The sequence below is a fragment of the Apodemus sylvaticus genome, chromosome 7 (assembly GCF_947179515.1).
Source record: "Apodemus sylvaticus chromosome 7, mApoSyl1.1, whole genome shotgun sequence".
Taxonomy (NCBI): domain Eukaryota; kingdom Metazoa; phylum Chordata; class Mammalia; order Rodentia; family Muridae; genus Apodemus; species Apodemus sylvaticus.
Genome location: NC_067478.1, coordinates 78,604,925 through 78,617,559, shown reverse-complemented (window position 1 = coordinate 78,617,559; position 12,635 = coordinate 78,604,925). Strand labels below are relative to the sequence as shown.

The window sequence follows — 12,635 nt, the reverse complement described above, 5'->3', positions numbered from 1 at the left end:
AGTAAAATCCTGAATAAGGTCTTAAAGGGGAAGAAAGAAAATATTATACAAAAATTATTTTATTTCCCCCAAAATATATTTTAGGTATAATGGCTATAGTATAAAAATTGCTATAGTATTATTGTTATTCATTGATATTAGATAAAAAATAGTTCATGCTGCAGTGTGCAAGAGCCTCAAAACCTACAATCTGATATGAGAAAGGATGCTCTAACCAACCAACAGGGTTCATTTTCTAACATTGTATTCACCTAACTCTCTGAAAGAGACATGGTCCCAGCCTTTACAGAAGAGATGGTTCACTAAATAGTAACATTTACAGCAAAGAAAATGCCCGTGTTTTCTAACATTTTGCTTCAAATTTTTCATGCCCTGGAAAAGAAGCACTTCACCATGTGAAGGCGGGCCTGAGGCGTGCCAGGGGCAGTCTCCTCCCTTTTCCCTTTGCCTGCCTTCTTCCTCATTCTTGTGCCCTTGGTATCACAGACGCAGCTGGACCTGGTGGTGGTTCTCTGTAGCTCCATGCTCTCTGTAATCCTGGCGGCTGGCTCCAGCTGCTGACGGGACTGCCATCCTCTGCAACCTCCAGGGTCAGGAAAAAGAAAGACAACGCCTCACCGCTTCCAAATCACTTCCTCTTGGCCCAGGTAAGATGTGTCCCTCTTTATTCGGACTGACAGGGACAGAAGCAGACGGCAGGTTGTTTTTCTCTATCTTTACTCGATGTGGGAGAGTGTACAGAGATTATCTCTTCTCTCTTGAAAACTAAGGACCCTGAAGAAATTGTGTTTCCCTTGGCTATTTACATATTACTGTAATGCACTGTGTTAGAAAGTAAAGCAGAGAAATTTTAAAAAGCTACCTAGTGTGTTTTTTGTAAATATATCGCATGTATTCTTAAATAACATTTTTAAAGACAGCCATCTATCCTGAACATTTTACAGCCTTTTTTTTATTTGAAAATCTCTTTAATGTTTGGCCCAATGGAAGGAAGCAGGGTTCTTCTCCCTTTGTCTTCAGACTGTTGCAATGGTAAACAGAATTCTATCTCGTCCACTTGTAAGAGTAGGAGATCTAAAAAAGCAAATAGCATCCAGGATTACTAGAAACAACTTGGGGCTACTCTTTGAAACACCAAGAACCTCTGCTTTGAAACGCTGAAATAAGTTATTCTTTCAAGGAAGCCTCCAATCCAGGCTAGTTCTCGCAAAGCAAACGAGACCTTGTGCAAGGTTGATAATCAATATGCTCTGCAGCAGAAGACTCGGGCTGGTCTGTACTTGAATAATGTGATAAGATTCCCCAGCAAGACTTTATTTCACAGGGGAAGGGCTGAAGAAATAATCTTCTATTTTGAAGTCATACAACAAAACCAATTAAGGAATCCTTAATCTCTTTACTTTCTGCCTATTTTGAGCAGGCCAAATCCTATGCCATGATCCTTCAGAATATCTTTCTCTCCACCTGCAGTGCCTTCCCATTGCTGTTAACATCACAGTCTGAGTCTTCCATAAAACCCTCCATATTCTCCTGCTCACTTAAGGATAGAGTGCTCCACCTGCCACCCCACCCTAACCATACCTCCATTCCCCTCCCACACAAGGTGGAGGGAATATGGAACACCAATCTTCTTTCACACACACGAATTCCAAGTGTGTGAGTTGACTTGACCTTCCAAAAGGTCTAGCCTATATTTAACAGTTGATTAAATACACCTGTCAATAACTTCCTGTTGTTGTTCTACCCCTATCACGTCTACATCCCACACACAGACAGATGGACCTATTGTCAAGGGTTCACTTGCCAAACTGAAATATCATCTGGCCAGAGAGATGGCTCAGCAGGGAAAGTGCTCTGTCAAAGCCTACTGGCCTGAGATTCATCCATGGATCCCTTATAAAGATGGAAGGTCCCTGACCCCCACACACAAGCCATCATCAACTAAATACACATACACACACTAAAGACACATGTTTTGGTTTGATTTAGTTTTGGTTGGTTGGGGTGTTTGATTTGTTTGTTTCTTTTGAGACACAGCCTCACTATGTATATAGCTTTGGCTGTCACAGACCTATGTAAACAAGGGTGGCCTCTTACAGAGATCTGCCTCTCTCACAATGCTTGGGTTAAAGGTGTGTGCTGTGACAACCGCCTACAGTAAGGGTGTTTTTCTTAAAAAAAGAACCGAAATGTTGAGTGTTGATCTTGATGAAGCCAGGATGACTTCCCATGTGATTGTGGAGATTCAGTCACACAGCAGGCCCAGCTGTCCAGCCCACACCTATTCCATAGAACTGGAGTTTCACAGACAGGACAAATGGGATCAGAGTTGCTTTTCAAGTTCAAGGCACTTTACTTTTAATACAATATTACTTTTAAAAACTCATAGCAATTTAAAAAATACTGGCTGAATAATATTCTATAGCTGTATATTGCCTTCCAGTGGTCCTCAACCTTCTTAAAGCTGAGAGGGACCCTCACTTGTTGTGGTGACCCCCAACCATAAGATCACTTTCATTCTTACTTCATAACTGTAGTTTTCTACTGTTGCTAATTGTAATGTAAATATCTGTTTGCCAACAGTTTTAGGTGACCCCCTGAAAGGGTGATTTGACTCTCACATGGGTCATGACCCACAGGTTGAGAACTGCTGTAAGAGGAAGCGGCTACTACGACACTGGCCCCATATAAATGGTTCTTTCCTGGCAACTTTAACTATAGCCTAGACTATAACTATTGCAGAATGCTAGGGCTGGAAAAAACTTAAAGTTTGACGTCCAGCTTCCTTGTTTTTCAAATGAGGAAACTAAGACCCCTCCAAGGCAAAGTTGAAACTCATGTGACGTAATTTTCATCATGATATTCTGTCATCTCCTCTCTGTGAGCTAGTTTTCAAAGGCTTATACTGCAACTTTTTTATTTTGAAGACCTAATTTTTCCTATATACCCCCAGGAGGCTCTTTATGAGAACATTAGGTGAAGGCTGGAGAGATGACAAGGTGGGAAAAGTACTCAAGGCTGCATTCAGTTTCCAGAACGCAAACTTCAAAAGCAAACAGGCCAAGCTTTGCAGAGAGTTCACACTCCCAGTCCTAAGATGACAGAATCGTGTGGCTCCTTGGAGCTTGCGGACCATCCAGTCTAGCCAGCAGGCAAGTTCTAGGACACTCAGAGATCCTGTCTCAAAAAGTGGGGTGTGGCCAGCAAGATGGCTCAGAGGATGAGTGTTTGCCTCAAAGTCTGGCCCCAGAACTGACTTCTGCAAGTTGTCCTCTGACCTTAGACGTGTGGACAGACAGACAGAAAGACAGACACAGACACACACACACACAGACACACACACACACACACACATACACACACACACAAAATATTTTTTCTTTACTTTTTAAAAGGATGATGGTACATAATGATAATACCCACAATTGTCCTCTGACATACAAGTGCGGGCACACTCACAGACACACGCGCATGTTCATGTGCATACATGGACATATACACACACATACATGTGCAAGAGATTACTAGATAAAATGTTTGAGGCATTCTTGCCCACTGGGTACTGTATTTCACAGATTAGAATTGAGAAAACAAAGAAACATGTGTGAGAACAAATCAGAAACAAACAGGAAGAGAAAAAAACAGGAAGAGGAGTAAGGGAGAAGAAGGTTAAACTTGACATCATGCTACACGGAAAGCTAACAGGAGGAGGAACACAGTGGGAAATCCTCAGTAAATACATAAACCAAAACTAATTAGGAACCAAGAAGAGGATTTGATCCATTTCGTTTCTTTCTTTTCTTTTTTCTTTGTTTTTAAACATTTATTTATTTATTTTATATTTGTGACTACACTGTTGCTCTCTTCAGACACACCGGAACCCATTACAGACAGTCTATGAGTCACCATATGGTTGCTGGGATTTGAACTCAAGACCTCTAGAAGAGCAGTCAGTGCTCTTAACCACTAAGCTATCTCTCCAGCAAGGAGAGTAATAGAGAAAGTCCTATATTTTTATTAATGTGCTTTCAGGCTTCCCTTCTTTTCTTTCTCTAACTGTATTTTAGAGGACAGTCTTAAGGTCTATCCCCCAAATAGAATGTATTGGCTGTGCTATAACCCTGGTGAGTTTTTAAAACTCAAATTTAACCTCCTCCCCAAAGAGATCAAGTTTGCATAAACAATATCTAGTATCTGGCTCTCTCCTTTCCTGGTTTTTATCAAAGGAACTACTCTGCAAGGTCCTCTAAATTAAATTAGGCAAAATCTAAATAATGTAATAGGAAAATAATGGTTTTAACTTTATAAGTAAAATGAAATAATAGGAATATTTTCAAATCAAACACTTGGTCTAGAGTGGCATGATTTCAGAGCTGCTAGGCCAAGAGGATTGTAAACTGCTAGCACTATTGCTGGGTAGAAGACATGCCCTGGCCTGGTGGGATCATCTGCCCCTCCCCCACACACACCCGTCACTATGGAGTAAGTTAAACCATTGCTTACACATCTCAGAAGCTCTCCTACTGGGCCCTAACTCTAACCCCTCTCCCCAGTTTTTAACTTTTTTTTTTAATATATTTGAGGACAGGAACTGAGTTCCCTAAGCTGACCTTGAACTCACTCTGAGTTACCCAAGCAGGGGTCCTGTCTCATCCGCCCTTGTAACTGGTGTTACAGGCCTGTGCCATCAGACTGGATTATAATGCTATTATTAAAGCATTATTTTATCACAGTGTGTGCATGTGCATGAAACAGGTGTGTGGGAGTCAGAGCACAACTTTTGTGGAGTCGGTTCTTTCCACCTTTATATGGGGTCTGGGAATTGAATTCAGGTCTCCAGATATGGATGGCAAACACCCAGAAACTTCTCCCCAGCTACATAATTTATTGACATCATACTTGCTCGCTTGCTTGCTTGCTTACTTGATTGATTGATTGACTGACTGACTGATTGATTGATTGATTGATTGATTTTGCCTCTTTGAGACAGGGTCTCATAAAAACCCATACTGGACTCCAACTCACTGTGTGGCTGGGGATGACCTTGAACCCCCCCCCGCCTCCACCTTGATCCCCTGGCCTTTACCTACCCGAAGTGATTACTGGTGTCCAAGAACACACCCAGGTTTAAATATGTTCTTATCTGATAACAATGTTACCAAGGTATTAAGGAGCCTGGTTACTATTGTGATAGGAACAATCTCTAGGTAATAGAAGGGAGCTGCAAGAATACAGTATTAAGTTGACCAAAGTGCCTCCATGATAAGGCATGAGGAGAACGAACTTTTCAAAGCATGGTTAATAATGCTGAGAAGTAGGTGGAAAGAAGGCATGCATTCATGTCAACATGTGCACCCCGAGAATGGCGCCTTTATCACACTATTACATCTATTACCAAAGGACAAAATAAGCTTGGAAGCATGTGGGATCTTTAGAAACACATCCCTTTCTGAGAGCTGTGACTACACTTACATCTTTCGTGGTAAATGGTGAAACCTCAAGCCTTGATCCCCCAGCCTCCCTGCTCCCTAGCCCTCCTCCCTGATCACTAGTCCTCCTTCACAGAAGTCCTCCCCTGTCCTTGTCAGGGCTGTCTTCTGCTCATGCTGCTCATATCACTGTGAAACCTTCTCCCACAGCAGCACAACCCAGATGCTCCAGCATCTGCCCTGCTGTCTTACCCACAGGCATCTGAGTCACTGGACGATACGAGCTAAGTTTTGTTGAGCTTCAAAACCCACTAATGACTCATATTAGAGAGTGATTAAATGATAAACAAGTTCAGGAATTGTGGGGAAGATTGCTTTGTTTATTTCTCTGTTGTTACTCCAGTTTTTAAAGGGCCACACAGAGCCTTATGCATGCCAGCCAAGCTCTCAAACACTGAGCCACATCCCTAACCTCTGTTTTTTATGACAGGGTCCCACTATGTAGGCTCCTCTCTATATCATGATCCTATAGCTTTGGCTTCTCAATGTTGGGATTACAGATGTGTACCACCAGGCCAATCTAGGAGTAGTTAATACTTTATTTTATATGTATGGATATTTTGCCTGCATGTACGCCCGCTGCCTGTGGACTCCACAAGAGGGCACTAGGTCCCCTGGAACTGGAGTTACAGATGGTTGTGAGCTACTATGTGGGTGCTGAAAATGGGCCTGGGTCCTCTTGAAGAGCAGCCAGTGCTCTTAACCACTGAGCCATCTCTCCACATGTAGGAGTGGTATTTTTAGGGTAACTGAATCCTTTTCTAAGGTCACTCACCTAATAACTAATTAAATACTCAGTACAGTAAATACTAGTCATTTAAAACTCCAATTTTTGTCTCTTGCGCTTACTGTATTCCAGGCAAATCACTTTTGAAAAATATGTACATTATGTATATATTAGAGAAGACTGCATGAGCCTTTATCTCACTAATAATGAATCGATAGAGTCCCGCCCTTCTACTCCTCCTTCTAAAGTCTTCCTTCTACTCTCATATTTTTTAAATGTAGATTCTACACCTGAGAAAATATATATTTGTCATTCTGAGTCTGGCTTATTTCACTTAAGACAGTGACTTCCAGTTTCGGCCATGTTTCCATCTCTAATGTAATTCATCCTTTTTACGACTGGCTAATAGTCTGTTGTGTAAATATACTACATCTTTATCCATTCACCTGCTGATGGGCACCAAGGCTGGTTCTATAACTTGACCCTTGTGTAAAGTAACATAAGTAATACAGATATGCAGGTATCCCTACTGTGTGTGACTTAATCCCTACAGTATGTGGCTTGGATTTATTTAGGTATATATACCCAGGAGTGATATACCAGGTTAATATGATAATAATATTTTTTTTGTGTGTCTTTGAGACCTCCATTTTTATTTCCATAGAGGTTAAGCTAAATTACATTTCTACCTGGAATGTAGAAGGATTCCTTTTTCTCTACATCCTCACTAACATTTGTTAGAAATTTCTCTTTTGTGTTGTTTTTTGTTTCCTTGATGATTGGTATTCTTATGGGGGTGAAATGGAAACTTAATGTAACTTTTATGAAATTAATTTTTTATTATTTTAAACTGTGTGTGTGTGTGTGTGTGTGTGTGTGTGTGTGTGTGTATCTGTGTAGGGGTATGTGCACATGAGTGTAAGTTCCCATGGCAGCCAGAGACATCAGGTCACCTGGAGCTGGAGTTACAGGCAACTGTGAACTGATGTGAGTGTAGGGAACTAAACTCAGATCCTCTGAAAGAGTAGTGCATGCTCTTTATGACTGAGCCATCTCTCCAGCACCTCAATGTAATTTTAATTTATATTTCTCTGGTGGCTAAAGATATGAACTTCTTTTTGCATATTTATTAGCCATCTGTACTTCTTTTGAAAACTGCATATTCAGTTCATTCACCCATTTATTGACTAGAATATAAAATATATTTAATAACCATTCACATTTGGATATAAGTAACCGAACCTAGATTAAACTGTTAAAACATCAACCAAGTAACAAATACTTTAGGTTAGCTTAATTAAAATTAAGGTTTCCAACTGAGGTTTAATTTCCTTCTTCTACTGAAACTACTTGGCCTCAGATAGTGCTAAAAAAAACGTTTTAAGAGCACAGATTTATAAATATTCCCTAAATAACATTGTTTTAGTCCGTTTTCTATAGCTATAAATAATACCTAAAGCCAGACAACACACAGAGAGAGAGAGAGAGAGAGAGAGAGAGAGAGAGAGACAGACAGACAGGCAGAAAGAGAGGTAATAAATTTTAAGTGCTCTCTCTCTAATGTGAAAAGCCCCTAGCCCATCCCTTCCTGCGGGCTCCACTCTAATTATCCAAATATTTAACCAAGGTCGCTCCTCCACACTGACTCATAGAGAACAAGTCTCAACACCAGTCTTGGTCACTACAAACCATAAAAACAAGAGTTTTGACTCAGTCACCACCCTAGGTGCTCCTGGTTTGACCACAGGAGACACCAGCTAATTCTCTGGAACACAGTTGAGGTGTAGGGGAAGTTTGAAGTTTTCCCCTGAAGGTACCATGTTTGAGTCTGCTAAAATAAGACCTGTAATCAACAGATTATCAGGAGCAAAGGCTACAGAGGATTAGCAACACACACGCAGGCACCTGCGCTGCAGAGGCCAGAGAGGAAGTAGAAGGTTTGCAGGTGGTGTTAGAGGGGGCTGAATTACTTTAAGGGAAAGAGTGGGCCCAGAGTCAGATATGGATGTGGTGGTACACAAGGCTGTGCTGGTATACACTTACAATCCCATCCCTCAAGCAGCTGAGACAGAAGGACTGAGATTCCAAGACGGGAGGGTGTATAATAAGACCTGTCTCAAAAGAGAAAAGACAGTTCAGACAGAACTGGTTCCCATTTAAGGGTGTATTTCTAGCTTCCTCGGGGAACATGAGACTAATAACTCAAGAGTGAGCCATACAGTTACCCTTTAAAATATTGTTTAATGAGACAGCACTCTCCTGATTACAAATAGCTAATGATTTGCAAAAGAATATAACACGGGTGTTATAGATTGGTACTTCACATTTATCAAACATCTGCCATCGTTATCCGCATACCGGATGATAAATGACATTCAAATGTGGCGGTTTAGAAGGTAGCACTGAGGAAATGAAGAGATGGCTCAGCAGTTATGAGCGCTGACTACTCTTCCAGAGGTCTGGAGTTCAGTATCCAGCACCCATGTGGTGGCTGGATCCAACGCCATCTTCTGGACACCGTAAGAACTGCCTGTGGTGCACAGACAGAAGCAAGTACATAGACCGAAATAAAAATCTCTTTATTTAAAAATAGAAGCTAAGGCCAGGTGTGGTGCCGCACGCCTGTAATCCCAGCACTTGGGAGGCAGAGGCAGGCAGATTTCTGAGTTCGAGGCCAGTCTGGTCTACAGAGTGAGTTCCAGGACAGCCAGGACCACACAGAGAAACCCTGTCTCGAAAAACCAACAAACAAACAAAAAAAGTAAGAGGTTTGTTCATTTTACGTGTCCAAAGAGCAGTCTGCCTCTTCACAGGTGACTCTGTTTTCACTAGGAATAATGGCTGCCCTACCAGAAAAAGACTCTTGCGTCAACTTCAAGGAAATGGTGTTTATTGACAACACACTTTACCTTATACGTAAGTCTAAACCACTAAGACAAATGCAGGGCTCAGATATAGGTATTCAGCAAGAAAAGAAGCCATAAAGTAAGCTTAGGCTCCTGTTTGTGATCAAATTCTAATGCAATGTTAATGTCCCCTCTCTAAAAATAACCATAAGATTCCTGAGGTCCCAGTGCCTTGTCCCACCTCAGAGGTCACACTCTGCAGTAGCTCACCAACACGGTGCCTGGGGCCCATCATGAAGATCAAATGAAACTGTGCCATTGAGGAAACCCTGCTTCCCAAAAGAAATGGTAGTCATGATATTCTAGACCTAGAGTTCTGTGTACACCATTCATGTGAATGTATTTGACCAGAGGGGGGGAAGGGAGGGAGGGAGAGAGGGGGAGAGGGAGAGAAGGAAATTCTTCTGATTAAGTTTCCATGAGGGATTTGACTTCACTGAAAGTTCACCTTTCTTTGGAAGCTTCCTGAAAAAGTCCTTAGATGCTTTTCTATTTAAACAATAAATTTAACAGAAAAGTTTGCTGTTTTATTAAAAGAAATACTTTAGCTGTGTATTGAGATTTACAAATACCAGAATCAAATAGTATTATTATTCATTTATTGTATGTATATGGGTGTTTCTTCTGCATATATGTCTGTGCACCACATGCGTGTGGTGCCCATGGAGGTCAGAAGAGGACACTGTATCCCATAGAACTGGATGTCTGAGCTGACATTTGGGTGCTGGGAATCAAAATATGAGTCCCCTGGAAGAGCAGACTGTGCTCTTAACTACTGAGCCATCTCTCCAGCCCTGAATTTCAGTTTTATACCTAACATATCTAAGCATACATGAACCCTAATAGGCTTAGTTTTATGGGCTCTTGAATGCTTATCAAATCTGATATTCCTACTGGAGGCCAAAAGAACCCATCAGCACTACACAGATGTTAAAGGGTGAGGGGTGGGGACCAGGCACCACCTTCTTCAATCCCAGCACTTCAGGAGGCAGAGGCAGGTGGACTCTGTAAGTCTGGGGCCAGTCTAGTCTACAGAGTGAGTTCCAGGTCAGCCAGAGCTATGTAGTATGTCCCTGGCTACAGAGAGAGTTGGGGGAGGGGAGGGGAAGGAAGAATAGAGTTGCAAGGGGGCAAGAGAGAGGGTACCTGGTGAGTTGAACTGTATAATTTAACATATTGTGTTTCTCTTTTCCTCCCTTTAGCTGAAGATGATGGTAAAGTATAAATTTATTTTTCTTTCTTTGCAAATTAGAAGGCACTTGAGACACATTCACTGTCAGCTGGGAGAAACTGTCCATAGGGTTATTTCTTAGGTAGTTAATGACACTTATATTAAATTCATATGGTAAAAGCATAATAAAACTATAATTCCTTGGCTGATGGACTCATAAGTTGTTTCCATCTTACACTTTTGTTTACAGCACCCTTGTGGAATTCTTGGAGATTTCAGCTGTTCTGTTTGGTTTATCACTGGCCCAGAACTCACTATATTACCTGAACTGGCCTCAACCTCATGATCCTCCTGCCCTAGTGTCCTGAGTACCAGGATCACAAGTGTGCAGCATTCTTAGAAAACAGTGTTAGCACAATGTGTCTGCACTACTTGTTCAGGATAAAATCTCAGAAGCAGAAATGCCAGGTTGACAGCAGAGAAGGAAGAGTTGGCAAATCAAAGCCTCAACCCATTACACAGAGTCTGCCTTGGACACTGGGACACTTTTCTGGTACTTTTCTTTAGTAGAGGAAAAGAATTGGTCTAGAGTGGTGGTGCATACCTTAGAAGGTGGTGGTGCACCCACTTAGAAGGCAGAGGCAGGTAGATCTCTGAGTTAGAAGCCACCTTGGTTTACAGATCAAGGTCTAGGACAGCCAAGACCACACAGAGCCACCCTGTCTTGAAAGAGAAAAGAGATGGGGGTGGGAGTCAAGGGAGGGAAGGAAACAGAGAAGAAGACGGAGATGGAGACAGAGAGGAAGAGGGGGGGAGGAGAGGGGGAGAGAGGATTCCCTGAAGGGGAAAGTAGGGATGGTGGTGTAAAGACCCAGAGAGCAGCAAGACTTGAAGCTATAGCTGTGGGCTGAGAGACACGCTCGACTGGAAAACCGAGCACTGCCCACCAGTGAGCCTGCAGTGGGACAGTTCTCCCATCTGCAGAAGCAGGTTAAGGATTCACGGTACTAACAGGACGCCATAATGAAGTACAAGGAGGGAAGGGCGGGAAGGAGATGAGCTAGGGAAAAGCTCCCAGGGGCAGGAGGGCTCCGTGAGGCTTGAGAACACGGGCAGCAAGTAAGAAAGCAAAGGGGTAGGAGGCTGCTCAGACAGTAAGACAGTCAAACCCTTGGTGGGGAGCAGCTCCGAGCACAAACAGGAAACACCGCGTGTCTTAGAAGCGGATGGATACAGCAGTCAGCTTGCTTGTTGCGGCATCTAGAGGTATGGGTTGACTCTGGAGAACAGTAGTATTGGGTCTATTTGTTGATCTGAAAAAAAAAAACCTAACCATTAATGATTCGATGTATATTATAGGGGACCTGGAATCAGACCACTTTGTCAGGCTTCACTGTACGACTGCGGTAATACGGAACATAAATGACCAAGTTCTCTTCGTTGACAAAAGAAAGCCTGTGTTCGAGGAAATGACTGAAATTGATCAAAGTGGTACTTTCCCCCTACTTATTTATAAACACAGAGATGACCACCCACTATTCTCTCTCCATTTTACTGCCCACACTTTCAAATATTAAGGTCTTTGACTCCATTCTTAAATGGAAAGTCACAGTAGTAAATATAATTTCACTTTTTTAGTCGGTGGGAGGAGTTGGGTCCAGTGAAGACTCTGGCAGAGGACAAGTCACTCTGAGTCTGCGTGTGTATCGCTAGTTCCCTTATTTCGATTGTAACCTCTGAGGAAGAGACTCCTCAAGTCGGATGCTTCATCCCCACGTGTTACAGCTAAACATACTGCTAATACCATCAAAACTCAAAATGAAAAGCAAAACAGAAACATTTCAAACGAACCTGCCTTCCACCAGAGCAGGAGAGCACCTCAAAGGATGACATACTTACTGTGTGTCTCCAGTTACAAGTTCAAAATCACGCAGTTTGGGGCCTGGTTGAATTTTTGAAAATAAATAAATAAATAACACACTCCTATCCTAAGATTTTTACCTCAGCAATTAGGTTTTTGATATTCTTTTGAACATTCAACAGTTAAACAGACTTTAGACTGAGAGTAATGTTCTGTTTGAGAGTTGGCTTTGTTTTTGTTTGGGGACAGGATCATCCTATGCGTCCCTGGCAGGCTTAGAACTGTATAGACCAAACAGACCTAAAATTCAGAGATCCACCTGCCCCTGCCTCCCGAGTCACGGAAATAAAGGTGTCTGTGTCCACACCTAACAGGGTTCATGAAAACGTTAGCACACTCAAAAAAGTATCAGAGTGTCTTTAACACACTCAGAATGACTTTTTTTTAATGTGCATTAGTGTTTTGCCTGCATGTATATCTG

General features: G+C 42.1%; 1 protein-coding gene across 3 annotated transcripts in view; it reads left to right on the top strand.

The window, feature by feature from the left end:
• The first annotated feature begins 461 nt into the window (after positions 1 to 461).
• Positions 462 to 12,635, top strand: part of Il18 (interleukin 18) — a 15,643-nt gene continuing 3,469 nt past the window's right edge. Inside the window, exons 1-4 of one of the 3 annotated variants that reach the window (XM_052188387.1) lie at positions 462 to 647; positions 9,049 to 9,132; positions 10,325 to 10,336; positions 11,653 to 11,784. In XM_052188387.1, the coding sequence (XP_052044347.1) occupies positions 9,054 to 9,132; positions 10,325 to 10,336; positions 11,653 to 11,784 (223 nt within the window). In that variant the 5' untranslated portion in view covers positions 462 to 647; positions 9,049 to 9,053. Of the gene's footprint in view, positions 648 to 9,029; positions 9,133 to 10,324; positions 10,337 to 11,175; positions 11,560 to 11,652; positions 11,785 to 12,635 lie in introns of those variants that run through there. The other 2 variants (XM_052188388.1, XM_052188389.1) reach the window with 2 other exon arrangements.